At 48.7% G+C, this 27,449-nt stretch overlaps 10 protein-coding genes across 10 annotated transcripts; 7 read left to right on the forward strand and 3 right to left on the reverse strand.

The window, feature by feature from the left end:
• Positions 1 to 158: 158 nt before the first annotated feature.
• Positions 159 to 740, reverse strand: EI90DRAFT_3136725 (uncharacterized protein; the record flags this gene model as incomplete). The annotated part of the gene is made up of 1 exon (XM_039064811.1): positions 159 to 740. One exon carries the CDS (start codon positions 738 to 740, stop codon positions 159 to 161), a length of 582 nt encoding a protein of 193 aa, XP_038908264.1.
• Positions 741 to 1,126: 386 nt separating this feature from the next.
• Positions 1,127 to 1,831, forward strand: EI90DRAFT_3091978 (uncharacterized protein). The gene is made up of 3 exons (XM_039062421.1): positions 1,127 to 1,218; positions 1,273 to 1,442; positions 1,500 to 1,831. The coding sequence occupies exons 2-3, from the start codon at positions 1,289 to 1,291 to the stop codon at positions 1,748 to 1,750; spliced, it is 405 nt and encodes a 134-aa protein (XP_038908265.1). The 5' UTR covers positions 1,127 to 1,218; positions 1,273 to 1,288; the 3' UTR covers positions 1,751 to 1,831.
• A 1,858-nt stretch (positions 1,832 to 3,689) lies between these two features.
• Positions 3,690 to 4,634, reverse strand: EI90DRAFT_3091986 (uncharacterized protein). The gene is made up of 4 exons (XM_039062422.1): positions 4,598 to 4,634; positions 4,345 to 4,518; positions 4,148 to 4,311; positions 3,690 to 4,127 (listed from the first exon to the last, which is right to left on the reverse strand). The coding sequence occupies exons 1-4, from the start codon at positions 4,615 to 4,617 to the stop codon at positions 3,904 to 3,906; spliced, it is 582 nt and encodes a 193-aa protein (XP_038908266.1). The 5' UTR covers positions 4,618 to 4,634; the 3' UTR covers positions 3,690 to 3,903.
• A 726-nt stretch (positions 4,635 to 5,360) lies between these two features.
• On the reverse strand, positions 5,361 to 6,062 carry EI90DRAFT_3091989 (uncharacterized protein; the record flags this gene model as incomplete). The annotated part of the gene is made up of 4 exons (XM_039062423.1): positions 5,937 to 6,062; positions 5,777 to 5,890; positions 5,672 to 5,735; positions 5,361 to 5,615 (listed from the first exon to the last, which is right to left on the reverse strand). Exons 1-4 carry the CDS (start codon positions 5,951 to 5,953, stop codon positions 5,361 to 5,363), a joined length of 450 nt encoding a protein of 149 aa, XP_038908267.1. The 5' UTR covers positions 5,954 to 6,062.
• Positions 6,063 to 7,857: 1,795 nt separating this feature from the next.
• EI90DRAFT_557410 (uncharacterized protein) lies at positions 7,858 to 8,696 on the forward strand. The gene is made up of 3 exons (XM_039067792.1): positions 7,858 to 8,033; positions 8,086 to 8,255; positions 8,313 to 8,696. Exons 2-3 carry the CDS (start codon positions 8,102 to 8,104, stop codon positions 8,579 to 8,581), a joined length of 423 nt encoding a protein of 140 aa, XP_038908268.1. The 5' UTR covers positions 7,858 to 8,033; positions 8,086 to 8,101; the 3' UTR covers positions 8,582 to 8,696.
• A 2,539-nt stretch (positions 8,697 to 11,235) lies between these two features.
• On the forward strand, positions 11,236 to 15,914 carry EI90DRAFT_3159712 (WD40-repeat-containing domain protein). The gene is made up of 16 exons (XM_039066243.1): positions 11,236 to 11,604; positions 11,672 to 11,791; positions 11,868 to 11,922; positions 11,980 to 12,416; positions 12,467 to 12,574; positions 12,642 to 12,861; positions 12,921 to 13,185; positions 13,243 to 14,005; positions 14,076 to 14,248; positions 14,304 to 14,414; positions 14,471 to 14,553; positions 14,604 to 14,683; positions 14,746 to 14,776; positions 14,831 to 14,912; positions 14,971 to 15,145; positions 15,201 to 15,914. The coding sequence occupies exons 1-16, from the start codon at positions 11,574 to 11,576 to the stop codon at positions 15,599 to 15,601; spliced, it is 3,135 nt and encodes a 1,044-aa protein (XP_038908269.1). The 5' UTR covers positions 11,236 to 11,573; the 3' UTR covers positions 15,602 to 15,914.
• Positions 15,915 to 17,313: 1,399 nt separating this feature from the next.
• On the forward strand, positions 17,314 to 18,597 carry EI90DRAFT_3092003 (uncharacterized protein). The gene is made up of 2 exons (XM_039062424.1): positions 17,314 to 17,444; positions 17,508 to 18,597. The coding sequence occupies exons 1-2, from the start codon at positions 17,377 to 17,379 to the stop codon at positions 18,394 to 18,396; spliced, it is 957 nt and encodes a 318-aa protein (XP_038908270.1). The 5' UTR covers positions 17,314 to 17,376; the 3' UTR covers positions 18,397 to 18,597.
• Positions 18,598 to 18,836: 239 nt separating this feature from the next.
• On the forward strand, positions 18,837 to 20,194 carry EI90DRAFT_3136729 (uncharacterized protein; the record flags this gene model as incomplete). The annotated part of the gene is made up of 4 exons (XM_039064812.1): positions 18,837 to 19,016; positions 19,083 to 19,213; positions 19,273 to 19,979; positions 20,028 to 20,194. 4 exons carry the CDS (start codon positions 18,837 to 18,839, stop codon positions 20,192 to 20,194), a joined length of 1,185 nt encoding a protein of 394 aa, XP_038908271.1.
• Positions 20,195 to 24,004: 3,810 nt separating this feature from the next.
• On the forward strand, positions 24,005 to 25,022 carry EI90DRAFT_3092008 (uncharacterized protein). Its single transcript, XM_039062425.1, has 4 exons — positions 24,005 to 24,295; positions 24,351 to 24,718; positions 24,773 to 24,839; positions 24,916 to 25,022. The coding sequence occupies exons 2-4, from the start codon at positions 24,397 to 24,399 to the stop codon at positions 24,968 to 24,970; spliced, it is 444 nt and encodes a 147-aa protein (XP_038908272.1). The 5' UTR covers positions 24,005 to 24,295; positions 24,351 to 24,396; the 3' UTR covers positions 24,971 to 25,022.
• A 491-nt stretch (positions 25,023 to 25,513) lies between these two features.
• EI90DRAFT_3092011 (uncharacterized protein) lies at positions 25,514 to 27,225 on the forward strand (the record flags this gene model as incomplete). The annotated part of the gene is made up of 4 exons (XM_039062426.1): positions 25,514 to 25,575; positions 25,739 to 25,972; positions 26,136 to 26,252; positions 26,316 to 27,225. Exons 2-4 carry the CDS (start codon positions 25,908 to 25,910, stop codon positions 27,223 to 27,225), a joined length of 1,092 nt encoding a protein of 363 aa, XP_038908273.1. The 5' UTR covers positions 25,514 to 25,575; positions 25,739 to 25,907.
• Between the last annotated feature and the right edge of the window lie 224 nt (positions 27,226 to 27,449).

The following is a 27,449-nucleotide window of genomic DNA, read 5'->3' on the forward strand; positions in this document are numbered from 1 at the left end:
GCCGCATGTACATAAATGTACCTGAAGTGGGAACTGAAGAAGTAACCTTCTTCTCACGTTTTCCACTTCAGTCTAAGTGGCCAGGGACTACAGTCCCAGATCGGGCCTGTCAGTACGCGTGCCCACTTCGTCCCCCGAGAGGGTCCCTCCGCCGGGCGCTACAGCTGGGCCCCCTCCACCCTGGACGCGTCCCTGACACTTGCCCGTGTCTTGCTTTCCACAGTAAGTAAGTGATTGATCAGGGCCCAAACTGCTGGTGCCTTGGATTCAAATAGTGACTTCAGCGTGCTAATTCTTCCATCTTCAAGCTGTGCTGGGTGAAGGTGGGCAGCATTCATGTGAAGCCCACTCTCTTTTTCCATCAGTACTTGTATTTCTTCCGCGTAAATTGCTTGAGCACTTGTAAGGATCCAGTTTCTCACAATCACTGTGCTGCCAAGCTCAGGCTCAGGATTGAGAATCTGGACCTGAATTTCGCATAATATGTCACCAAAGCCTGAGGAAGTCAAGATTGTTGACAGAAAAGACATGAGAGTGAACCCATTAGTTAACATGCAATGAATTACATCTGTTGCATGATCTGTGGGTGAGTCCATGGTGTAAAAGACAGCGAAGGAGCGGGGGGCCGGTTTGGCGCTTCTAGGAGATTCCTTTTTGAGACCCAAGAGTTGTTTCGGGGTTTGCCGGTGGGCACCGCCACTGCCATAGTGAACCAGTCGTCGTAGCAGATGATCGGACATGAACTCTTTAACCCCGATACATGTGACTTATTATTTGTATCAATAACTGTATTGGGGTGGTCTGTATTGATTGTGGATTTGTCCGGATAACGTGATTTTTGAATTGTAATACAAAGGGGTACTTAATTGTTTTCTGACATTGTGCAGTGCGCGTCCACGAAGCGGAGACGGCTGGGTTCGAGTCTGAACGAGGTCTAGCTTTTCAGTTATGACCTTAGCTGTATTGTAGCGGAGTTGTCCGAATTTATTGTTATATTGTTATATGTAGCGAGGCACAGAGTAAATTCTGACTATCGTGAGAAACTTATCCCGGTTTACATCTCAACCATCACCAAGTAGACTATTCTGACTACGATGCCCAATACTTCAACGCGTCCCCCGAGCAACGAGTGTCAACATTTTTCAGGGAAGACTATAACTGGCTAGGTCTCCCTTCCTTTTCTCCTCAGTCCCTCAAGCACTTGCGCTCGAGACTAAGGTTAGTAGTAGTCGCCACTCACACCATATATGCACTCCCCGCTAATAAAAATAGTTTCTGAAAAGTTGCAATGCGATTCTGGAGTGCCTTCGCCCCACTTGCTCTGCTTCCAATCGTCGCGGCTGATTTCTACGTGGCCCAAATGAATTGCAGTCAGCAAAACACGGGTAATGTTACGCCCATCACTGAACGGGCTGGGATTCTTTTCACGCTGGGGCAAATCGGTGAACCAAACCAAAAATGAAATTGGCCTTCATTCTTAACTTATGTTTGCCCAATAGAGGATTGCCTTGTTTTCGGGGGCGCGCTGGATGATGGCCTTCAATACAATTCCACAGCGATGATGACCAGCAAAGTTTGCGGATATTACGTCACAGTGGATGTCGCAAACAACGCGTGGAGTTCCCCCTCGTTCGGAAAGACTGGGCGTTGCCAACCCTACGACCACCTCATAGGTGAATGCATCCCTTGGACGAACAAACTGTGCATTTTTGGGATGAAGATGGTTTGTGGTGGTGGGCCCGTCTGCTAGTAGCACCAGGATCTGGTGGAGTAGCGACCCCATGCCCGAGGCTGGAGTCCTACCAAGTAGAACTTACAGTGTGCGCGAATACATCTACGTTCAGAAGCCGGGTCAACAGAAAGGGCGCGATGAAGGCAAAAGAGAGACAAGCAATGTGCCAACTCGTGCAAGCGCCAATTTGATTCACGAAGTAGGAAAAATCATCTTCAAAGCCTCGGAAGGGGCCCTGGTCTCCTTATTGGGAAATGCGTGTGTATGACGAGGAATCTTTTCGTGTGGACTGGAGGACCCCGGCGGGAGCGAAGAGGTCATTCTCCCCAGAACAAAAGAGGGGGAATCGTTGCATCCCCTATTTGTGACTCGTTCTGACAAGAAGATAATTTGAAGCATGAGGGGTGAGGTGCGAAAGCTGTTCGACTAGATAGACGCGTAACGAGGATATGGCTTAGAAAATTTCATACTAAGACTGCGTGCCTGGCATAGCCTATCTATTGAGCGTCGCCTCGACTACCCTGGTAGCCCAACGCAAGAGTGATTTGGGCTAAAAGAACTATCCACTTGCTGGTAGATTTTTGCGCCAAGCGGTGTAGAGAAAGCTAAGGGGCGTTCCCTGAATCCCCAGCTGAACTACTACGGGTGTCACGTACGACTGAAGCAGATTTAGATCGGTAGAAACAGAGGAAGGTCGAGGGTCCCACCAGGTTTTATCAACGCCGCAGGTACACGTACAGAGAATGGCGTGTAAATATCAATAGCTCGCATATGGGCCAGCCAGTCGAAGCGACGGCTAGCTGTACAGAGTACACAGAGATGGCATCCGAGCCAGTTAGTGTCTCAGACCGCGCAAGAGATTTTTCCATCATAACTCGGACACCGCAAGTGCTTGGAATGGATATCAACTGCCTTCTGCAAGTCAGTAAAAGTGGTGGAATAGAAATATTATATGGTCCTAGGTACGTAAAAACCTGAATGCCACGATCCGAGAGCGATCAAGTGTAGAACCGCACATCAGCACACCACACCTAACTATCCTTGGATTGGAATATGCCTCTACACAGGCACAGGGGTCACTGAGCGCGAGCGGCGGAAAAAATTCGGGGCTCAAAATGTAAGATTGCATTGAATATATATTGTCGGAGAGGCGTCTGTGAGAAGGGGAAATCGAGGCTGGCCCAAAATTCGAGCAAGGTAATCATCAAGCCGAACGAATACTTGTGCTTAGGTCTGATGAGGGGGGTGGGAGAGGCGTACTGATGTGCAAAACGACAGCTGCGTTTGAGACATGTAAGACGGAGGGAGATCGCGATTACTGCCTCGAAAGTGGAAGAGGGAGACTCGAGCGAGAAGTTAAAGGCCAATGAACGCGCAAGAATATCAAGATGATCAAAGTAATAAATATCTCACGCCATGTTAATCACCTGACTTGGGATTCGGTCGAGGAACCCCGCAAACCCTAGCGCGCGGTAGCACATGTTCCACCACACGGGGCTATCTTCCCCTGATGCTTGCCTCCATGGAGACGGTCCGGCGAGTTCAGTTGGTTGGATACGACCGGGCGAAATATTGGGACTGAGGACATTAGGGGGCCATTGACGAGTTGGGAGCCTCGTGTTGAAATTTTTTCTTGGTACGCTGTGGACCGACCATTGAGTCCGTTGGACTACGTTTCTTGCGCACGGACATTTCCTTGTAGGATTGCCCGATGCTTTCCGTTTATGGAGTCCATGTTGATGGACGAGGATGGCTTACATAATTAGATCAGGCGCCTGCATGCTTTACGCATGAGATAGTTTGAATGAGGTTGAGCACCAGAGAATTCAATCGGAAGCTTCCATTACCCATGGAGCACATTCCCTTGGCATATTCAATCCATTGCCGAGGTTCACATGGTTCTCTGATATCTTCAACATGGGCCGAGAAAATAGGCAGGTTACCAGCCTCTATTAGTCCGAGAAAATAGACATGTGAATGCTCCGATCATAAACAGCGTTATCGGAGATGAAGCTACAGAAGTGAAGGAAGGAAACCTCCATACTTTCCGACACGGCGTGAGTACCCATTTGTGTTGTTTACAAGTATACAGACCAAGACTGAGACAGCATCCATCAGCACTAGATTAAAAGTCTACGCCCTTGCGGAATGAACTCGACGAGATGTAACCTTCAAGTTCTGCACTGGGGAATCATTCTTGTCCATGCCTTTAGCCAACGTCGACTCGTAATCTGACGTTCGGCAGAGGAATGGCTTACCAAACCTCTTGCCCCGGTCCGGATTTGGCCAATAGTCCAACCCTGTAGCCGCTTCCATCGCCAAAGATTTATCGGACTTGACTCCAACCCAAAAACTCGGCAATGTGGGTGATGAATGTATCTTTGGTGTGTTGAAGCTGACGAGCGAATGCGGCACTGGTGCGCTGATACCGCCAAAATCGATAAGTCGGAGGGTCGATGAGGAAGTTTGGAGGTTTGATGTCGCTGTAAACCATCACCAAGCGCTCGTCCCCGGGGGTCTTGGCGTCTAGCGGCAGGACCTTACCCGAACGATGATCGCGGAGAGCCTGTAGTAAAAACCTGTCAGTAATCGGCGAGAAGACCTACTGACACTTAATCATACCCTGTTTACATGTCACTTCAAGTGCAGGCGCGTCGGTGTGGCGAAACGGTCGCGCTGGAGTTGCCGAAAAAGGGATGGCGGCGCCAGGCGCGGCCGCTTTTTTTTTCGCACAAACGGCAGGAACCTTATATGTGCCTTCGATTAGAGACCAGTTTTTGCACCGACTGGAGGAGAGAGAGTTCGAAGAGCCAGCCGAGGGCATCAGCAACCGCCTGAAAAGCCTTGTCGAAGCGGGACTCGCACCTCAGCGTCGTTGGGGGCATCCTTGACCAGGTTGACGCGCTCTATTAGCGAGACACGGCCCCGAAAGAAGCACCCGCAAACCTCTGGAATGCTTGGTGCGTTCCGAGAGTTCTTGAATGCTGCCGCGTAGACGAACGCCTGTGTATCAGCTTCGTTAAGGAGGTCCCACGGAGTCATTGAATAATTTAACGACACAATCGTCGAATATGAGGACACGAAACTTGAGGCATCCTGCGTTTGAACGGCAGCAGCAACAATACCAGCGTGAAATTGGGCTGAGGGACAAGCAGATTGGACAGCAGCTTCAAGGCAGGAATAGTTTACACACATGGGCATATCAACGTAACCACTACTGCGTGACAGTAAGATTTCTATGAGGCACAAAGGGAAAATTAAATGAGGGGTTCAGACGCTGGGGAATTAAATATTTATGCGCTTAAATTATAAATAGATAAGCGCTAGCTTGGCACTTTAGAGTTCAAACTATCTACCAGCCTTTTCGTTCTCAATTTCCTTTCTTTTTCCTTTTCTCAGTCGTCTACACCGTAATCTGTTCCTCCGCAACCCACTCCTTAGCCTACCTCATCGAGGAGCAAGGAATGCTCGTTGCAAAGGAGTGAGAATTTTTGCAAGATAGGAGATCGCTCGTGGGTAGGCAGCGTTGGACGGGAGGGGGGAAGGGGCCATCTGGCGCAGAATCGTTGGCGGGGGGAAGTTGGGGGGGAGCGGCTGCTTTCATCGTTTTAAGGCTCTTTTCTTGGTGTCACGCTGTTAGGAAATCTGCTATATTTGGGAGTAGGGGATACCGGTGTCTGACGTGCGAGGAGGTCAATGAAATGACTAAGAGCTGGCCGCTCTGCGATGCACAATGCTGAGCTATATGTAAAATTCCTCTTCTTTTCGGTTCGCTGTAATACAGCCACGCACGTTTGACTTCCTCTTCCTTTTCGTGGCCATGGCTCCATTCGCGCAATAGCTTCGCTTGCAGTCTGGACTCGATGGATTGTCGCTCCTTAGCCTGTGAGCGACAAAATCGAACTTGTGCGGGGGATGAAAAATAACTCGCTGCCTCACTAGCCGATTCCCTATTCGTTTCGCTTGTTTGGGTGTTCCAAGGACCTGGGCCGGAAGTAATCTTCTCTTTACTCCGTTTTCCGGAACAAGGAAGAAAGATTCAACAGTGGTGCTGAAGTCCTCTTAGAAGGGTGATTGCTGCCGTTCTCGTCCAAAGGGCCTCGTTCGAGAGTCGGGAGCGAGGACTGATTCGCTTGTGATTGACCTAGATGTTGATGGCTCGTTGACAGCGCCACCATGATTTCTGGGACGCACCAGCAGGTACGGTAGTGGATTTCTCATTCGATGCCGGTGAATCCGCAGTGTCTACCCCTCCTCCATGCGCATTCCCTTCTCGCGACGAAGACGAGGATGCTATCCATGTGTTGAGAACTTGACACGATTACCTTGCTTGCAAGGTCTCTTCAATCCTCACAATTCGTGGGAACTTTCTTTTTCGCACCCTCCTAAATTGTTCCCACCCTTTGTCGGTGTCAAGGCTGCGCAGCAGCCATTTCTAGTACCAGAACGAAAGCGCAAAACTGAACACAATCAAAAACGCATTATAAAGAGTAACACCCACTGGACAGCTAACGCCGGCCACGCCGGGATATTGTGCAACCACGTGGTGCAATGGCGTTGTCGCGCGATCCCCAATTCCATGGCCGTCGTTAAGCATATCGATATCCATCATCGCTTTATATGTAGAGAGATCTTTCCATCCCGGTGAGTGCCACATAACAACACTTGGTTCTAGTCTCATCAATATTTCACTTGATGGATACTGAATTGCGGGTCTTCAAAGGGACCAGTTGTGTAAGCATAGTTATGTGAGCGATTTAGGAAAATCACGTGCTACGAATTGTACCCCGAAAGAGGCAAATGCCAAAACAAACCCTCTCGAAGTACCTTTTCAGCAAACCCGACATCCAGCAACTCCCTTGTTCCTGATTGTCAAATTTCAAAACTGCATGAATGAAGTACATATTCACCTTGATGGTGTGCGTGTGAGCAGGATTTTAAATCATGAAGGCCACCTATGGGTGCGTACCAGGTGTAACAATCGGACTGAGTCAAGCACTCGTTCTTTGCGATCATGCATGACCCATAGTAAAGCTGCGGTACAAGCTTCCTCCCATCTCTTCATATGGACATCAAATATTTAACTTCATGCATATTAAATCCTCATTGAAGCAATCTCCTTGATACTAATAACTGGTGATCGCCACCTGACACGGCAGAACCCATCACTCTTTTCGCTCGATACGACATGTATTTGGATGAGTACAAAGAGAGGATAAAAAAAGAGAAACGGAAACGGAAGAATAAAAGGGAGGACCATCCATTAGTTTCCCAGATGAGGAAGTCAATGTCAAAATAGCCCGGCCACAGGGAATCGAGGATCATCAATATCATCAGAGGTGCTCATCCCCCCCATCTAACAACACAGTATAATTCCCATGGTTGTCACGTCTGGCACCGTAATCCCATATCCTAGTTCCAGAGAACTCAAAAGTCGCAATTGCTCCCGGTGTGGAGGATATCACAGCAGTCCCATTTTTATGATAATTGACGGAAGGATCGTCAGCTGCGTATACAAGTCTCCAACCTGCTGACGCAATGGAGTCCATAATGGACGAGATACGTTGGATTGTATGGGTACAAAGAGAGGATTACAAAAGAGGAGCGGAAGAATAAAGGTGCAATCTGAGGATCCTAAGTTATGAAGCAATTTGAAATAATAGAGGACTCCGTCGTTTTTTGCATCCAATTCGGGACCTACAAGACCCCCTACAGAGTAGCGGGAATATTTGTATCTTAGCCCAGATCATTGTTGACAGATGTGCTACTGCCGCCATGCAGGATGCCTCTGCGTTTAATCTTATTGGACGCTTGTGCCATTAATTCCAATAACTCTTTGGACCTCCTTAACAAAATACCTTCGTCTACGCGGCGGCATTCAAGAGCGAACGCACCAGTATCAGTATCTTATGTATAATGTTGCCTTGAGAATAGTAGGCAGGATCCCACTGTTTCTCTCCCAATTTTTCTTCAAGGAAGAAACTTCTTTTTTCCACTTCCGCCGATGATGGTTGCATGTACATCATGGTTCACAGGAACCAGTACTATGTAGCGAGGCACACAGACTACTGTGAGAAACTTATCCTGGTTTACATCTCAACCATCACCACGTAGACTATTCTATATACGATGCCCAATACTTCAACGCGTCCATCGAGCAACGGGTGTCATCATTCTGCAGGGAAGATTATATCTTCCCACTTTCCAAATATTCGTTGGATAAGGGGAGCTTCCTATATAACCGGCTAGGTCTCCCTTCCTTTTCTCCTCAATCCCTCAAACACTTGCGTTCGAGACTAAGGTTAGTAGTAGTCGCCACTCACGCCATATCCACTCCCCGCTAATAAAAGCAGTTTCTGAAAAGTTGCAATGCGATTCTGGAGTGCCTTCGCCCCACTTGCTCTGCTTCCAATCGTCGCGGCTGATTTCTTCGCGGGCGACATTGCTTGCACTCCACCACAGGCGCCTAATGTTACGGACATAACTGGAACGACTGGGATTTTGTTCACGGAAGGGCAACTAAGTGAATCAAACCAAAAATGAAATTTGCCCTCGTTCTTAACCTATGTTTTCCCAACAGAGGATTGCGTTGCTCTCGTGAACGCGATGGATCCGAACATTGCAGCATACGGTCCCACAGCGACAATGAAGGGCACTATTTGCCAAGATAAAGAAGTCACAGTGGATGTCGCAAAGATGGCGTGGAGTTCCGCCCAGCCCGGAGTGGGTGGAAGTTGCAAGACCTACAGCCACGTGGTAGACACATGCGTTGCAACGCAGGGCGCAAAGTTCAACCAATCGTGCACTTATAGTGTGGAGATGGTTTGCGGTGGTGGGCCCGTCTGCTAGTAGCACCAGGATCTGGTGGAGTAGCGACCCCATGCCCGAGGCTGGAGTCCTACCAAGTAGAAATTACAGTGTGCGCGAATACATTTACGTTCAAAAGTCGGGTCAACAGAAAGGGAGCGATCAAGGCAAAAGAGAAACAAGCGACATGCCAACTCGTGCAAGCGCCAATTTGATTCATGGAGTAGGAAAATCATCTTCAAAGCCTGGAACGGGCCTTGGTCTCCTTATTGGGACCAACAGCTCCGATGTCGCAAATGTGTGTGTATGATGAGAATTTTTTTCGTATGAACTGTAAGACCCCCTCCCCAGAACACAAGAGGGGGAATCGTTGCCCCCCCATTTGTGACACGCTCTGACAAGCGGATAATTTGAAGCATGAAGAAGGGCGAGGTGCGAAAGCTGTTCGACCAGATAGACGCATAGCAAGGAAATGGCTTAGAAAATTTCATACTAAGACCGCGTGCCTGGCATAATGTATTTATTGAGCCTCGCCTCGACTACCTTCGTAGCTCAACGCAATAGTGAGTTGGGTTAAAAGAACTATCCACCCCGCCGGTGGATTTTTGCGCCAAACGGTATAGGGTGTCCCCATAGTGTTGAATTCCCGAGCCGAGTGCCATGTACGACTGGAGCAAAGTCTGGATATAGATCGGTAGAAACAGAGGAAGGGTAACTCGGGCAGTGTTTGAGGGTCCCACCAGGTTTTATCAACGCCGCAGTTACACGTACAGAGAAACAGAGAATGGTGTGTAAATATCAAAAGCTCGCATATGGGCCGGCCAGTCGAAGCGACGGCTGGCTGTACAGAGTACACAGAAATGACCCCCCCATCCGAGCCAGTTGGTATCTCGGACCGTGTAAGAGTTTTTTTTCCATCATAGCTCGGACACCACAAGTGCCTGGAATGGATATCAACCGCCTTCTGCAAGTCAGTAAAAAGTGGTGGAATAGAAATATTGTATGTTCCTAGGCACGGGAAAACCTGAATGCCCTGATCCGAGAACGATCAAGAGTAGAACCGCACATCAGCACACCATTCCTAACCATCCTTGGATTGGAACATGTCTCTACACAGGGGTCACTGAGCGGCAGAAAGGGTTCGGGGCTCAAGATGTAAGATCTGTATGATTGCATTGAAGATATACTGTCGGAGAGGCGTCTGTGAAAAGGGGAAATCGAGACTGGCCTAAGACTCGAGCAAGGTAACCATCAAGCCGAACGAATACTTGTGCTTAGCTCTGATGAGAGAGATAGGAGAGGCGTACTGGTGTGCAAAACGACGGCTGCGGTTGAGACATGCAAAACAAAGGGATTCGGTTCCGTAGTGCAGCCTTGTTGAAATCCTACCAACTTATGGAACTAGATCGATCACACAGGAGGGGACGTGCGAGAAACTTGGGTGACTTGACAAGCAGGAGGGAGACTCGAGCGAGAAGCTAAAGATCAGAGCAATAAACATCTCACGCCACAAGACCCTGAATTGTTAATCACCTAATTGACTTGGGATTCGGTCGAGGAACCCACAAACCCTAGCGGTAGCACACGGCGCTATCTTCCCCTGCTGCGTGCATCCTTGGAGGCGGTCCGGCAGGTTCAGATAGTTGGATACGACACGGGCGAAATATTGGGACTGAGGACATTAGGGTGCCACGAATGGAAATTGACCAGTTGGGAGCCTCGAAGGAAGCATTCCAAATTTGACCTCGCATAAAGTTGACACTGAAAGGGTACTTACGACAGCTGTGGAGACTGGAAACACGACAACTATCCGTTCGGTGGTTAACAGGCCGACAATACGATACCCAATTATCATGCAAGGACAGAACCAGGGGCTGTTAGTGCCTTCGAGTTCGTTCCTGAGCGGCGAAAGGACATGCGTTATTTTTGTTTTCCGTGTGTAGGGAGAGCGATAGTCAGACATTACATAAGCACCGAGATGACGTTGTTTACGCCAATTAGGTCAGGCACCTGCATGATTACGTATGAGATGTTTGAATGATTAGCACTAGAAAATTCAATCGGAAGCTTCCATTACCACATGGAGCACATTCCCTTGGCATATTCAATCCATTGCTGAGATTCGCGTGCAATCTCATGGTTCTAAAATCAAATTGTTTTCGGCGTGAGTACCCATTTGTGTTGTTAGCCCTTTATCGCGCCCGCAGAGTTGCCCAAAGGTACGTTGCTTCAACCCTCGTTCGACTGACTGGCGATGCCTTCATATATGCTTGCAGAAGTAGCGAAACTCTGCGCGAAAGCTCGCGCGCTTCAGCACACAATCCCAAATACATATAGTTCACTGGTACTTTGTAGCCACAACACTCACCCATTCACCTGCATCTGCTTTCGTCGTTCATGATCGATGGCTTGGATGAATCGTTCTTTGTCGTTCCAGCAGGGCCCGATTTGGCGCATGAGCCACCTAAAATCTGCAGGTTAAATATCCAGAATAAACAATGACCACACAGATAAAAAAATTAAAGTAGTGAAGGATAAGGGAATTCGTTTGATCTCTCGGCCTAATGAAGACGAAATCATATCCCGTTCATGTGTGGTGAATGGTCAGTGGTGCATGTCAAAAATGGGATCTCGGTTCACAGTCACATCACGGGTATTAAATAAATGAATGAATGAATAAGCCACTCGCCTATATAGTCTAAGTCATCGTCCTTGGACAGGAGCAGTGGGGATCAAGTGAGCGAGTCTCGCTCTGGACGGTTCCTTGATCTGCCATTAGTTTATTAAGAACCTCGACTGGAAAAGTCCATTCGCCAATGTGCCTACATCGGGCTGGCTTGGTGTTATCTGCTAAAGGATGATTCTTAAGTGCAGCTCGGCGGTCTTCCTGAAATTAGAAGACGGTCCACGTCTCTTCCTCCCCGACCTAAGGTCCCCCCAGGCTTGGCACTCTCTACTCTACGGTCCCCAGCTTCCACACATTCGACCCTCCGTGACATCACGAAGTCTTCATTACGCCGCTTAAGAATACAACATGGAGCCTTTGGATATGCGTACCCTCGGCGGTAAGCTGGCGTGGATCGAGGAACTCATTTCCTGGTGCAATAAAACTCACGCTGCATTGCACAAAAGAACGAGGGTCAGCTCCACACACTCCGTTACCTCGCCAAGTCATCGACCACTTCCCGCCGCGCGAGAGCGAGTTGGAGAGGAGACTTAAGGAAGTCCTGGTGAATGAACTGGACGCTACTTGTCAGTATGCTAGCCCACGTCTGATTCAGGTGCCTGAGCTGACGAAGAATCTCATCATACTGATGCGATTCACTAGTGGGTGATGATCATGCTCAAGATGAAGGCGTCAAGCGCTTTAAAGAATTCCGAAGGTGATCTTCAATCCCTAATCTTTGGCACCCTTGCTGATCTCCATGCATGTTCAACAGGAGGGTGAGAGCTCTGGATAGGGAACTCCACCGCTTCCGGAACACCATCTCCCAACTTAGCTCATCTGTTGGCCTTCTTTCCTCCACTGAAGATCTCCGTAAAAGACTCCAACAGCTCCTGAACTTGTTCCGCGAGAATGCAGCGGATATATTTCGCGATGTTCGTAGAGAGTTTGGAGATTTCTCTATAAGAAAGCCCCAAGCAAACACCTGTGGCGTTCCAACCCGCCCTTCCCGAAAGTTTCATTCGGAAGGAGTGATGACTGGCGACCTTGAACAGATACCAAGCCAGCTTCACTTGTTAGCGCAGGATTGGCGCACTTTCCTAGAAGCTCTGAACAGAATCCCGGAGTTTCGTGACGAGGTTGTCAGTCCTTCCATCCGGAGTTTCTATCATGATTTAGAATATTGGTCTTTCAGCCTGAGGGATTTTAAGGGTATTATCAGTCTGTTCGTATCATGCTGGTCACTAGAACAGGATTTTTAGATCAATTTAAATGGCCTTCTGTCCAACGTCATATTCACTTCTTGACTGGGGAGATGGCAGAACATCTGAACGATGTCACGGAAGCGTTGAAGATATTTACTGATGTCGGTGAGTCCCCAAGTGTTTCTTTCAGAAACTGACTAGACTCATATGCTTTTTTTTTTTTTTTCACAAGCGGTGCCAAAGATTCGCTTTTCCCAGCGCCAAGAGGCCAATCCCCTTCGGGATCTGTCAACAGTGGCCACATTGTTCTCTGCAGTTACAGCGACAACAATCCAGTTCAGCTACCTGTCTTTTACTACAAAACTAGAAAAAGCGGTGAATCTCTTATGGGTAACTTCCCTCGTTTTCTCGTTAGCGAGTGCCATCAATAGTCAAATGGCGTATCACTGGCGGCAAGTCGTCTCTGCAGACTCACTGTTGTTTTCAAGAACTTTAATGGATTTTTTTTTAGATCTGCTATGTATCGTTCACCAGATGCTTTTGTCCCTTGGTGGGTCTCCGTCTGGATCGTTCAAACGCCACTACTCTTTCTTGTCATTTCTATGATTGCATTCTCCACTGGTTTGGTATGCTTCACCTTTGCCAACTTCAGCTCTACCCCTTTCATCCCTATTGCGATCGCAGTGTGTACATCAATCTCGTCTGTTGCTCTTCTCGCTGTGGGCCTTTGGTTTGCAGGAGAACGTCATGCTTTCGGCGTATCAAAAGGCAAGAAGGTCAGCATCTAAAGACCATCAGAGAGAGTTTTTTTTTTTTGTTAATCGAGAACCTAGTGGCTTAGCGAAATGTTAAAAGAGGCGCGGGTTTATCATTATATCGCCATACCCTGCAGATGGATCAAGCATGCGCTGCTAAGCGTCATTGCTCTCTTACGACGGCTACGAAGGCGGGGCACAGATTCACTGTCGGTTGATTCGGATTCGGTCGTGCAGGAAATTGGTAGCGATATTGAGTCGGGCACCTCTATGACCCCGTACACTGGGACGTCAGCACAAGGCTCTATTGGATCTCGCCTTTCTGTTGTCCCATTGTCGCACACACCATCACTCGTTAAGAAAGTAACGCACCTTGATTCTGACGTTCAAGCACAGTCCCAAAATCTAGCCCCTGGAGTCTCAAACGGGTCTTTGCAATCAGTGATTGACCCTACATTTCCAGAAGAGTCACTTCAGCCCAAGGCGAAAAAGGAGTCAACAAATATGTTCTCATCGGCTCTACAAGTCAGGACCCCGATGCCACCCGCCCGCAAAGGAAAACTTAAGGAGGTGGCCAGTAAGGTTTTGAAAATTAAACGTGTCCTTTCTATCCTCCGTCCCAGTTTTGCTCCATTACCGAGTCCTACCTCAAATGACCTGGAAGCTGGGCTGCTCAATTCGGATATCCCGCGCAATCCTGTTGTACGGCCTTCACAAATGAAGAAATCGAGGCGGCTGACTGCCATACTTTCCGTGATCACCTCTCTCAAGCCCATCCATGAGCTGCCTTTGCAACCCGCAACCATCAAGCACTTGAAATTCAGTCCCGATGGGGAATATCGTGCGTATACAGGCTTTACATCTACCTCTTGTAACTATGCCCTCATCATGTCATATTATATTAATTGCAGTCGCCACGTCTTCTGGTGCACAAACCGTGGTCATCTGGAAGCTGGAAGATGAGATCTCAATCCACCATAAACTCATTCACCAGGAAAATCGGGTTGCTCATGTGGCATGGTCACCCGATGGGGAATATATGCTCACAAGGTTGACACGCTGTGTATATGTATGGTTACCGAAGGTAGACTGACAATCCAGCTGGGCAGCGTTTTCGTTACTAATCGGCTTGGATCCAGGATGGGTTAGTCTTTAAGACAATAGACCGAGGTCAAACTATTCAGTGGGTGGCATGGATGCCTAACAGTGTTGAATTCGTCACAGTGGAGGGGAAGCTTATACGAAGGCTTGTGGGTTTACCTCCCCACACTGTTGGAAATGGGATGATAAAATGGAATTTTACTAGTCCATCAACGGAAACGTCTTAGGGAAATTTGAGCCAAGCTCACTTTTACCTCAACAAGTTGTCGTTGTTCCGGATGAAGAAAGGTGCAGTTTCTTGGCATCACTCTCTTTCTTTCGTTAAACCCTTTGAGCAGGCTTCTTGTTGTAACGACTCTGGAAGTCACTCACGAAGGACGGAAACCATCGAAATCTCGCGTTCAAAAAAGGATTCTTCGTGGGTGCTTTGTTCTGGGATCGAAAAATAACTAATGTCGTACTGTGCATTCTCTGCTGCAGTATACAATATGCGGACCGGAGAAATTGAGCAGTAAGGGTTAATTGTTGTCACCTCGAATGCATATTTAATGACCACGCGTCCCAGCAAAGTCCCCATTCTCAATGATGTTCGCCACCTAGTGATTTCTCGTTCCGGTTCCCTTGTCCTGGTTAGCTATCATCGTAAGGCGAGTGGAGGAACACTTCACAGGGAAGAATAGAGGCCTCAACGGTACCAACTTACAGGCCGACCCTCAACTTTTCAGACTTAACGTCTTCCGTGATGATCGCGCACATCTTTCCCTCGTTCATACTTACCACACTCATGACGAGATGGATGCTGGTGGTTCATGCCAGCTCGGCCGCGTACGTACGGAAGACGAAGGTTCAGACTGGCATGTGGTTGTATGTGCCAGGAAAGGTAAGGGCTTTCTTTCCCTCTCAGACTAATGGGGTTCAAGTCTGGTGTCCTGAAGGTGGGGATATCCTCTTCTGGGATCGTGAAACATCGAAACTTCTACATTCGATTCCGGCTAAAAACCCAGCACCAGAATTCAATACAATCGCATGGAATTGTGGGAGTAGCAACCGACCAATGTTCGCAACCGCCTCCCGAGATCGTGCCGTCCATATTTGGGCCGTACCCAAAAATGCGGGGCAAGGACTGGAGCTTAACCTTTTTCCTTTATCATCTCCACCCAACCAACAGACCTCCCCTTTGATTTCAACCTCGATACCAGACAATGGTCCTCCGGCATCGACGGCGGAGCCTGGTCCTGTGAGTTATGACCCGGGACTTGGGGCCGGGAGCTCAAAAGTACACTTTGACGCAAGGACCTCACCTCGTTCTGATGATAAAATTCTCGATATCTTCTAGCCTAAGCAATGAATGAAACCCTTCTATCAGATGTGCAGAAACATGCTGGTTTGATACTATGTAAACGACTTCGGTTTCGGTGTTCTCGTGTAACCACTGTCAGTGGGCCTTCTCTCCAAGTTGTTTGCGGGACTGTGGAGTGACAATTAAGTTCTATGAACTCGCCAAATCCTTCCATCCCTGACACTTCTTTGTGCCTCTTTGGTTGATGTTTGTTCTTATATTATCCCGAACTAGCAGAATTGCATCTTGAATGAATCTTCCAGCGCTCCACCAGTGTCACCTCTGCACCATATATTCATGTCACTTGGTGTGGAGTGTGACGGTCTTGATGGCGAGGTGGCAAACGGGTGCATTGTTTGATACCTAATCAAGGTGTGCTTTTATCTTCACCCTTTCAAACTCGCCGCATAGATTCTTAAGCTTATCAACAAACTTGATGCTCCACAATATACTCTTCAAAACACGGCATGTTCATGGTTATAGTGTTGTGGTCTTTCGCCAAAGCGATCATGGGCTAGAGTGTAAGGTGCTAGTGGATGCAACCAGTGTCGAAGACGGGGATGTCGCCAGTGGGGTGACTTCGGATGTCCTTTGGGATGACAAGAAGTGGCTGGGGTCGCCCATCAAACAGTTACGGAGTAGGATGCCTTCAACATTTAGCAATGGTTCAAGCTGTATGAGTTCCAGGTCATTACACGAGAAGCACGAGGAATGTAATACGTGCTTAGTCACTAGAGTCCTTGAGAGTCAAGAGGGCTACGAGATCAGCTAGCTCCCTTTCTACGCTAGTCTTCGTGGTAGTAGCAAGGATCAGGCTACACAACCTCAGCGATGAAGAGGACAATTCATTGTCATGCGCTACAGATCAGGGGTTTCATGAGAATGTAGTGGTATAACATCATCCAAAGAAGTATTGTCCGCCACCATTGCGATGACGGGGCTTGGAGTCGTCACGTTGCGACCCCGCAGTGATCGCGTGAAGTTGAAGGCACGATGACGTTGCCAAGGTATTAGGGTGCGTTTCAAGTTGGACAGGCCTTTCACTAGAGGCTAGAAGTCTCTCCGAGAGTCGAATCCCTTGAGGTTCAAAAGCAGCCTGAGGTACTTAAACTCGAACTTGAGCTGCGAGTTTAGAATTCCATGAGCGCAATGTAACTGTGAAATACGGTTTGCTGCAGCCTCTATTTAGGTTTATCCTCATCCCTTCCATCCTGAACTGCCGGGCAGATGGGCAGATGCCGGTGCTTCTTTTGACGAGTTCAGCTTGCGTGCGTTATTTGCGCAGATGATATGGAGTCGGAAGTTGCCTGGCTTGTTGCGGCCCTTGACCATCTTCTCTGCTCGTGTTAGGCAGGTGACGCACCAGCCTCTCTTTATGTAACAGGAACAAAGAATGCCCTTCTATTTGGTATCCATGATTCGAGATCACCAGGGACATGTGTCCGATCTCTTATCATTGGACGCCAGGCAATCGGGCAATCTGTCTGATGTGGTCCTTATTGGCAACGCTGTTTTCAACGTTGAATTTGACCGAATCGGACTCCGAGTCGCACGTCTCACTACCCAGCCATGGTCGCGAGCATTTTTCCAACACCCTACCCAAGGGTGAGCAGATTTTTGAAGTGCAAGGCAGAACATTCGCTGTGAGCTCCGCACACCATCCTTTACCCGATGATCTGAACTGGTTCTTTCAAAATAAGATACCAAAGGCAATTTTGGCCCGTAACTGCATCCTCATCGAGGGAACAGATGTAGAAGCTGAATCGGATGATATGACGACTTATACACGGCTAGATGACTCGGCAGATGTCTTCGAGGATTTTGTCAATCTTCTTTACGAGTGCGTTTTGCTTGCCTACCTGTCGTTGTTGAATCATTTGAGGCTCATCGCACCGTAAACAAGTCCATTCAATTCTCCCCTTTTCCCCACTCAGGGAACCCAAGTCCAACTCAAACCGGTCCTCCACATTCTCCAAATCGCATACAAATATCATGCCAAAGATATCGAGAAACGCGCTTCGGCTATTGCTGAGGAACTGACCCAGCCAAGAAATCTCCCATCCCACTTGGGAATATCGCTCACGTGCATCGACATCTTCCGGATTGCGATCAACGTCAAGCGGATAATCATCGCAGAGAATGCATGGAAGGTGATGGTGACTAGGTTCTTGAGTGGTGAACTTGATTCCCGATCCTTGCTTGATGAAGCTATGGGTCAGCCACGATTCTTGGGGTCGGCGTATTACATCGTCATGCTCGGAGGACCACATAAATGGCGCGAAGATCCAAAACTCAGTATAGATGAAGTTTCTAGACTGAGCCAAGCGTTCCAATACTGCATGGAAGAATGGGACGGTTTTGTGTCGCGCGTCGCTCAAAGCAATCTTGATATTCCGAAGCGTCTGGCACGTCACCGAGTGCCGGCCCACCCATGCCCAGAAGATCGCAATACACATGCCCAGACCCCTGCAGTGAGAGCGCTGGTACGAACACAAACCCGAACACCCAGTCCGAATGCGTGTCTAACCATCATGGACGCTCTTGAGGAAGTTCCAATTGACAAGTACCAGAAGCATTGTGGTCTGCGTGCATGGGATCTACTGGGAAAACTAACGGAGATCAGTCGAGGCTGGCAATACTCGCACATTCCGGATTTGGCGCAGTGCGCCAAAAATACATTGGCTGCCATCGAGGCGGAGATGCCCACATATTTCGCTTTGGATGACGACACATTTATTGATTCACAACTTTCTTTTTCTGCAGAGCGCATCACCTATTACATTGGATTTTGAGTTGATTTCGTTCGAGGTGGAAGCCCGTCTGCCGATTGCTATAATTTGCATTGTGTTGTTCCTATGTCGGTGCCGATACCGCCCAGGGCCCTGCCGTACCATATCAGTAGGAGCATTGGATCAATCTTGGCTCCGAAGATTTTGTGTAGGATTGCTCACTGGTACAGCAATTACATAAATAAAGCCCTTCGGACTTCACTGATACAGTAATTTGACTCCCTTATTGGGCACCGACAGGATAGACTGCCAGTCGCTCACGTGAGTTTCGCCGAGGTATATCCGAATTTTTCCTGGTGCCCCAAGGTCACAATGTTGAGAATGCTATACATTCGAACCTACATTTGTTCGATCCCTTATTCCAGGCCTCATGTCAATCCTCCATTTCTCCCAGCTAACGCCTTTACTTGCCGTTGAACGGAGTCTAAATTGAAATCTCAAGAATGGCTGAAGACTCTGAACCGTCAAGCCCAGTCCCACCTCCGACTTTGAGTCCGCCGACGAGTAGACACTTATCATTTAATTTTCTTCGCTCTCAAAACTGGAACGGAGCATTGGAACACTACTCCACATCGTTGCCTCGTGGCTCGCAAACTTTCCTTGTGCAAGGCCGCCGATTCGTCGTAAGCTGATATCAATGTACCTTGGACATCGTACATGTTTTCTTACCATTCACAACCCCATATCAGGTTCCGAAAGCTCTGTTGGCTCAAAATAGCGATGTGTTCCTCGAGATCAGTCCTGATGAAAATTCCAAAGACGTCACGACGCTGGATGATCATTCCGAAGCGTTCGAGGATTTCGTGGATGTTCTGTTCAAGTTTGTCGTGTTTCATTCGATGCCCATCATTGTCTCCTTGTTGATCCCTTTTGTTTCAGTCCTTTCACGTCCTGTTTACTTCGGCCTTCTCCTCCATTGCGGAAAATCCTACACATTCTCCAAATTTCAAACAAGTATTGCTGTGAAGTTATTGAGGGCCTCGCGCGCCCTCTGGCGGTCCGCATGACGCAAAAGGAGAATATCAGATCGCACATCGACTCTTCGCTCTCAGCATTGAGCATTTTCCGCATCGGAATCAAGGCATCCGAGCCATCGATCTACCGAAATGCATGGGAATTGATTCTTGAATCCTTCAGGAAGCAGAAAATGACGTCCTACGATCTAATCGACGAGGGACGGCGTTCTGGCTTGAGAGAATTATTGGCGTCTGCATTCTACGAGGTCATGATTTCGGGCCGAAAGAAGTGGGACGAAGAGCCCGGTTTGACCTTACATGAGCGCCAAGCCCTCACAAGGGGTATGCTAAGCTGCACTGAAGATTGGGACGCTTTTGTGTCTCGGTTAGCGTCGGGGGACCTCGAAGTCCCTTACCAGCGAAGCCCCGCCATTTCTTCTCTGGGTATGATGCCTGAAAATGTCCCCCCCAAAACCCCCGTCCGCCATTGTGACTATCATGACCGACACCATTATAACGCCGAACTTGCAACAATTTCCCAGATCAATGCGTCCTATAAAGTCCCTACATACGACGTTATGGGAAGGTTATCGAGGATCAAGCAGGAGGTTCTGGATCATCTTATGAATAGTAATCATCATGATGGCGGGTGGAGTTTTCCATCTCACACGTGTTCAGAATGCTGGGATGATGTTGTATCTTGCGCAGACGAAACAAAAGCGTTCATAGAGTCGCGTCTGCCATTCTATTTTGTTGAGGAACAACACCGGCGGAACCCTAGAGAGACTCATTTCGCAGACGAATTGTCTGATATAGACTCTCTTGATCTTGATGTCAAATATTGATATCGACCTTATACTTACATAGTATACAGTTCTACACCTATTCGTTGAGGGAGTATTCACACAAAGCTCGCCAATTTTGCCATAGGAGCTCAAGACTCGTGCGTGTTTGCGTGGGAACGCGTCCGCCAAGGCGGTGTGATGCAGGCAGGACTCCAGCCTCTATGACTTCGTAATATTAGATAGAAGCGCGATGCGCCAATAACTCAGAGGGGAAATGATCATATGAGTCTTCCCTTCTAGCACAATGCCTGGTTCGATCTACACACTTCTCACCCTGAATCGCACGTTTTTACTACGGCAGCCTGACATCGCCTAGCTAGTTATCATCCATACAGCGAGTCGCGGGTGTTTTTGTGGTACTCGGCACCTCTCTCTCTGCTTTCCACAGTGGACCGACCTTCGTCGTAATCGGCTTGGGCTGTAACTTGTTCAATGGACCAGTTTCGCTCCGTCAACACTTCACCGTTGTCGTCACTTCCCCACCTTTTGGGATGTTGGAGCTAGTAGCCCCCATGGTGTACTTGATTAGGCTTCCCGTTCGCCGCTTTGTTAACGCGATTTTCCGACATAATTTGAGTCTGCGGAACGACTAGTCCCCCCCTTTCCGTGTTCCATCCACTTCATTGGAAAATCCGCAGAACTTATTCGTGAAGTCTCCAGTCGTCATCATCGCTGAAGCAGGGCTCGCTGGCTCTCGCGACATCTCACAGCTCGTTCCTTGCGACAGTTACCTTTGCAACGACTTCGGTTCTGGACGCGTTTCACGAAAGCGATCAAGATCCGTCTCTAATGACTAGGCTGCTTGGGGGGTGGCCCTTTCAGGCTGATGGGCAGGTGTCTCATGTACGACCGATAAAGTTGAAGTTTGTGTGAACTGGGGCAATACGGGAGCAATACAGGGGATGACCGTCATAATAAACCTGTCGGTGCCGAATAATCTATGTTCGCGATCACCAGAGACACGTTTCATCAGACTTCTGACAGTCACTGATGTGGTCCTTCACAACACTACTTTCGATGCTGAAATCAGCCAGATCGGAGAACGTTCAAAGCGCTCGTGCTCGCAAGAATGCTCTACCCATGGGTTCACACGTTTTTGAGGTACATTTGTTGTACGTGGCGTACACCATTCTTCTCCCAAGACCTTAACTACGACAATAAGATCCCCAAAGCAATACTAAGTAGCACAACATCGCATTGTCCTCGAAGAACCGGCATGTATGCTGATTCAGATGGGATTTCGGGTCCTACGATGACCCGGCAGATGTGTTCGAATATTTTATCAATTATCTTTCTGAGTGCGTTTTGCCTGCTCCCTACATCTCTGGATATCACAAACAAGTCCTATCGATTCCCTTATTTCCGTCATGCCCAGCTCGATTCAGCATCCTCTAAATTGCACCCAAATGTCGTGCCGGACATATTGAGAAGCGCGCATTGACCATTGCCACAGAACTGACGCAACCTGGAAATCTTTCATCCCATCTAGAAACATCCCTTACGTGCATTAATGTCTTTCGGAGTGCAATTGACATCGAACAGTTAGTCGTGGCGGAGAGCGCATGGACAATCATGGCGGGGAGTTCTTGACTCGAGAGCTTGGCGCTCGACTCCTAGGATGAATTCTCGTCGGCCCCGATTTTTGGGATGCGCATATTACGCAGGCTGCTCGAAGGCCCACGAAAATGGCTCAACGATCCGAAGCTCAATGGGGATAAGATTTCTCGAATAGTACAGGCGTTCCACCACTGCACCGCAGAATGGGACAGCTTTGAATTGCGTATCAACATGGGCAATCTACCACTCCCATGAGCTCTGATGATGACTGAGTGTGTCGCGAGCGGTCGTCCACTCCGGATTTCGTTCCCAGCGACCCCGTGCCCAGGTCCGTCATAGATCTCATTGTTGGACACATCGACAAGTCGTGCATGCGATATGGTCTGCATTCATGGGATAAACATAAACGGGAAGACTGAGGAGAGTCGGTCTAGGGGATAACGGGTGCGGGTGCGGGTGCGGGTGCTGTTGCCACTGCTACTGGCAGATGGACGGTTTCTGCCCACTGGAGGATAGTTTGACACGATGCGACAACGAAACATCAGCATATAATATCGATCTTATACAGTGATAATTGGGGGGGATGCGCAAAAACTCGAACTGCGTCGTATCTTATGCTAATTCTGGCAAACGAATTTGGTGGCTATGTTTTGTTGGGTGGTAGGAGCAGCATCCACGCAAAGCTCATATTTGCATGCCCTTACACGGTTGCGTCCGCGGGAAATATCCGTTGGCAAGGGGTGGAAGCTCTTCTGTCCCAAGGGACGCGACAGTCTCAGAGAGGAAACAACCATCTAAGTTTTCTCCTTTAGCGCAATGCCTGGTTTGATCTGCACCCTACTAGCCCTGCTTTCGGTTACAGCGTTAGGATACAGCAATTCGCGTGGTGTCAGTTGCATCACTGCATTTCTAAGGCACTCGGTACTTCTCTCTGCCACGAGGGGCATCGCTGTGTTGTTCAACCCCAACTTTTTGACACATGCTAGATATAGTGGTTCGTTTGGTGCATTTGATCGGACACGAACTTCAAAGTGTTCCCTTTCTCCGTATTGAATGCACTTTATTGGAAAATCCGAAGGACTTAGTCTTGTGCTATTATCAAACGCTGAATATCGTTCGACACCTCTGGGGCAACGAGCTCATCAGGGCCCAAATCCCATACTACGTATAAGACCCAGCCTTGCTCATACCCACTTCCTCACTGCCATGGAAAAATGGCAGTACTCGAGCAATATGGCCCTCTGTGGAACTACACCTGCCGAGGGCCTCTCTCAGAGCTGTCCATATCTTGTGTCACGGAATCAAGATCTCCGTTAGTTGATACCTCTTAAATTACAAGGAACGGCGAGATCGATCCTACAACCCACGTACTCCGAGTCTCACTCCTGCCACTATCGGTATCAATTTTCCTTCCACCCCTGGCCTGCTTCCACATGGTCTCAACAACAAGACCCGCTTAGTTCCGGGGATGAATGTCGTGTATTAAATCTACTACCACACGCAGAAACGAGCCTTCCGCATAGACGTAATCATCACTGGGAGCTTGCACTATCTCGCGGCCCCGTTCTCTCACCAATAACGTCCGACCCTCCTAATGTCGAACAGGATGCATGGTATTTGCCTGTCCACTGTGCTGCACGGTTGCTGGTCCAATGTTTCAGATAATGTTTTATATAGGCTGCGCTCTTCCGAGGAGTTTCTCCCTTTTTGTGAACCACCATCATCGTAGATCCACCTAGACTATATACTCGAGGACGATTCACCAACTGGGCCGCAGCAGCAATGTGACAACGTTCTCATTCTGTCTTCGTACCCTACAACTTTTTTCCAATGGCATCCCAATCTATGTTCTCCCACGGCAGATTTACTTTGTGACAATGTGAGCTGATGAACAGCAGCGCGATCTGATGATCATACTCTCGGAAGCAATACACGGATGCCTTTCAAGGTAAATCTGTCGGTGCCAATTAGCCCATCACCAGAGACACGTGTCTGATCTCTAATCAGGCTTCGAACAGTCAAATAACTCATCTAATGTCGTCCTTGCTAGCAACACTACTTTCAACATTGAGATTAGTCAGACCAGAGAACGTCCCATGCAGTCATCGCGTCCATTTTTCAAATGCACTACCCATGGGTTCGCACGTTTTTGAGGTACAAGGCCGCAGATTTGTTGTGAGTGTCACTCACCATTCCGAACCCGAGATCTGAACTCGGGAATAAGATCCCTGAGGCAATTCTCGCCCGAAACCGCATTGTCCTCGAAGGGATAGAATTTGCCGACTCAGATGAGGCTACAAGGTGTACGATATTAGACTACTCGCTAGATGCGTTCGAAGATTTCACCAATTATCTTTACGAGTGCGTTTTGTTGCTCCTCGTGGCTACTGAACCGTTTCGGGCTTACTGTGTCACAAACAAGTCCCGTCGATTCTCCCCTTTCCGCCCCCAAAGCTCATCTCCAACTAAAGCCCGTACTCAATATCCTTCAAGTTGCACATAAATGTGGTGCCGAACATATTGAGAAGCGTGCACTGAGCGTCGCTGCAGAGTTGACGCAGTTAGGAAAACTTTCGTCCCATTTGGGGGTGTCCCTTACATGCATTGATGTCTTTCGGATCGCGATCGACATCGAACAGTTAGCCATGGCGGAGAACGCATGGACCATAATGGTGGGGAAGTTTCTAAATGGAGAGCTTGGCGCTCGATCCCTGCTTGATGAAGGGATGGAATCTCGTCAGCCCCGGTTCTTGGGTTCGGCGTATTATATCGTCATGCTTAAAGGACCGAAAAAGTGGCTCAACGATTTGAAGCTCAGTGAAGAGGAGATTTCTCGACTGGTCCAGGCGTTCCATCATTGCACCGAAGAATGGGACAACTTTGAATTGCGTGTCAGCGAGGGCGATTTTGATATCCCGGACCATCTGGTTTGTCATCGAACACCACCTCCAGAGCAATACACCGCACCTGCGAGCCCCAATGATCATTTCGGTATCCTTGTGCCGTCGCGGGGGTGCTCACCCGATCAGGATACGCATTCCAGCCCCACACGCATCATAAGTCCTATTGTCGAACATATCGCCAAGTCCTGCATGCAACATGGTCTGCATTCATGGGATATATTGGGAAGACTGAGGACAGTCGGTCGAAAGCTGGATTCTCACAGGAAGGACGTCTGGTGCGGGTGCGGTTGCCACCAGCGTTCTGACCACCGGATGAATGATCTGACACGATGCGCCAACGAAACATTGGCTTCAATTGAGGCTAAGCTACCCAGCTATTTCACGTTGGACAAGGAAAAGAATTTTCATTCGCTGCTTACTTTTTCAGCTGAACGTATTGCGCAGTATGTTGCATGATGATGATGATGATGATAAATCTATCTTATTACCCCGCGGCCTCGTGATGACGTGGCAGTGCGGCTATCCCGTCCTAACACCGTAGCCGTACATGGGGGAATGTCTCTACAATGATGGGTATTCTGGTTGGTGAGATCGGGTGTTAATGTTCCTCGGGTTTTGTGATGTCCGTGTGTATTGTCGTGGGCAGTATGTTGCATATTGAGTCGATTTCTCAATCATTGGATTGTAGTTGCTAGTGGTTGCCTCCGTGTGAATTTTTGGAGTTCATCTGAATTGCGTTGTAGCACCACATGCTTTCCACATTCCTCTCCACCAGTTATATAACCCATGCCATCCTTGAATCACCTCAATTGTACGTTCGAGTGCAGAATCCCAGTACCATCCATTGATGGTGATATATATCTACTGTGTCTGCTGTACTGCTCGGATGCCCGATGCTATTGACATGACGGGAAAACCGGGTCGGTCTTGCCTACCTGGCCGCAAACTGAGAGTATAAAATCGTTACTCTTCATGGCATATAGAATCCGAAGCCCGTTGAATTTAATGTCATGACCATCACAAGGACATGGTTCCTTTGAAGGCTACACTATCGCGTTTGGTTCGAGCGCTTATCGCTGGTCTTCTATGAATCCTCACGCATCCATTCACGATCCTACGAAAACCTTCTGAAAAGGAAACCAATAGGATGGAATGGACTAGATTTAGAAGGGAGAGGACTGCGGAGAGTGCGATTCAACCACCAGAGGTTCAACCATCGCAGTCGGAGATTGCGTCTCCACCATCGGAGAGGAATGCGACTCCACCGGTTCAGACAGCTGAGGCTCCACTATTCACAGCCGCCGAATCAGCTAGGACTGTGAGTCCGTTCGTACGCCGTGTGGAGTTGCCGGCAGGACCTCCGAATGCACCCGACCTCCCGCCTCTGAATCTGCCGGCCGGTGGACTCTTGGCGTTCAACCCCCACGGATGCCACGTGGCTCACAAATCTTTATCGTTGAGGGTCGCCGATTCGTCGTAAGCGCTTATCAAATCCATATCGGCCATGGTGTGTGCGCTTTCTTATGCCATTTTATCAGGTTCCAAGGGCTCTACTGGTCCAAAATAGCGATGTATTCCTCGAGATCAGTTCTGATGAAGTTTGTCACTTCCGACACAACATCCATTACTTTCCTCTCGTTGACATCTTTTTTTTTTTCAAGCCCTCTCGAGTCCTGTCTGTTTCAACCTTCTCCCCCATTGCGGAAAATTCTCAACATTCTCCAAATTTCACACAAGTATTGTTGTGAGGCCATCAAGAATTTTGCGCGCCCTCTGGCACTTCGGATGACTTCCAGCACGAGCATCAGAGCGCACACCGGTCCCTCACTCCCAGTAGAGATCGTCTTCCGCATCGGGGTGAAAGTCTTCGAGTCATCAATCTACCGGAGCGCATGGGGATTGATTCTCGAAGCGTTTAGGGAGCACAAAATGACGGCCCGCGATCTCCTCAATGAGGGCCGTCACTCCGGCTTGGATGAAATATTGGCATCTGCTCTCTACGAGGCTATGATTTCGGGACGAGAGAGGTGGGACAGAGACGGTTTAAGCTCAAAAGCGCGCCAGGCTCTCGCGAGGGGTATGTTAAGCTGTACTGAAGATTGGAACGCTTTTGTGTTTCGATTAGCTTCGGGAAACCTCGAAGTCCCCTGGCGGCAGCCACGACGGCGATCTGCTTTCCTTCCACACCCGACGCCTGTAGAAGGACCTTACATTGTGATTCCATCCCAATGCTGTCGCCATGCCCGCCAACAATATAACGCTGAACTTGCGACAATTTCCCAAATCCATGCGTTCTTTAGAGTCCCCTCGTACGATATCATTGGAAGGTTGTCCAAGATTAGGGAAGAGCTGCCAGATATCCGAAACAATCCTCATCATCACGAACAGTGGAGGTACCCATCTCATGAATGTGAGGATTGCTGGGGGACTGTTGTGGCTTACGCAAAAGAAACCAAGGCTTTGATCACGTCGCAGCTGTCGCTTTACTTCTTTGAAGGACAACACCGGCGGAGCTCAGAAACTCGATATGGGGGTGGATTGTTCGGCGTAGTGGATTCTCTTGATCTGTAACGCGTATGTACTTGTCTTGTACTGTGGTATTGGAGGAATTGGCTTGTGTATCGTATCTCATAGCGTCGGGTATTGATAAACAATTTTTGCTCTGATGGGTGGAGGGAATATGTTTCCGAGAAGCAGCGCCGTCGCGCAAGCAGACCTCCACCGCAGCTAGCTCGTCACGACATGCATCCTCTCCCGGCCGTGGATCGCGTTTCACTCCGAAGGATGAGATTCTC

The sequence above is a fragment of the Cantharellus anzutake genome (genome assembly GCF_015039405.1).
Source record: "Cantharellus anzutake strain C23 chromosome Unknown EI90scaffold_169, whole genome shotgun sequence".
In the NCBI taxonomy this organism is placed as follows: Eukaryota; Fungi; Basidiomycota; class Agaricomycetes; order Cantharellales; family Hydnaceae; genus Cantharellus; species Cantharellus anzutake.

Coding starts and splice junctions, on each gene's coding strand:
- EI90DRAFT_3092003 (XM_039062424.1), top strand. CDS start 17,377: ATGACGACTTATACACGGCTAGATGACTCGGCAGATGTCTTCGAGGAT. Junction 17,445..17,507: donor TTTGTCAATCTTCTTTACGA/GTGCGTTTTGCT, acceptor ACCGTAAACAAG/TCCATTCAATTCTCCCCTTT.
- EI90DRAFT_3091986 (XM_039062422.1), bottom strand. CDS start 4,617: ATGCCCCCAACGACGCTGAG. Junction 4,519..4,597: donor ATGCCCCCAACGACGCTGAG/GTGCGAGTCCCG, acceptor TCTCTCCTCCAG/TCGGTGCAAAAACTGGTCTC. Junction 4,312..4,344: donor TGTAAACAGGGTATGATTAA/GTGTCAGTAGGT, acceptor GATTACTGACAG/GTTTTTACTACAGGCTCTCC.
- EI90DRAFT_3091978 (XM_039062421.1), top strand. CDS start 1,289: ATGCGATTCTGGAGTGCCTTCGCCCCACTTGCTCTGCTTCCAATCGTC. Junction 1,443..1,499: donor TTTCACGCTGGGGCAAATCG/GTGAACCAAACC, acceptor TTTGCCCAATAG/AGGATTGCCTTGTTTTCGGG.
- EI90DRAFT_557410 (XM_039067792.1), top strand. CDS start 8,102: ATGCGATTCTGGAGTGCCTTCGCCCCACTTGCTCTGCTTCCAATCGTC. Junction 8,256..8,312: donor GTTCACGGAAGGGCAACTAA/GTGAATCAAACC, acceptor TTTTCCCAACAG/AGGATTGCGTTGCTCTCGTG.
- EI90DRAFT_3159712 (XM_039066243.1), top strand. CDS start 11,574: ATGGAGCCTTTGGATATGCGTACCCTCGGCG. Junction 14,554..14,603: donor GTTGTTCCGGATGAAGAAAG/GTGCAGTTTCTT, acceptor CCCTTTGAGCAG/GCTTCTTGTTGTAACGACTC. Junction 14,777..14,830: donor CGGACCGGAGAAATTGAGCA/GTAAGGGTTAAT, acceptor CACGCGTCCCAG/CAAAGTCCCCATTCTCAATG.
- EI90DRAFT_3092008 (XM_039062425.1), top strand. CDS start 24,397: ATGGCGGAGAACGCATGGACCATAATGGTGGGGAAGTTTCTAAATGGA. Junction 24,719..24,772: donor TCCAGAGCAATACACCGCAC/CTGCGAGCCCCA, acceptor GGGGGTGCTCAC/CCGATCAGGATACGCATTCC. Junction 24,840..24,915: donor GTCGAACATATCGCCAAGTC/CTGCATGCAACA, acceptor CTGGATTCTCAC/AGGAAGGACGTCTGGTGCGG.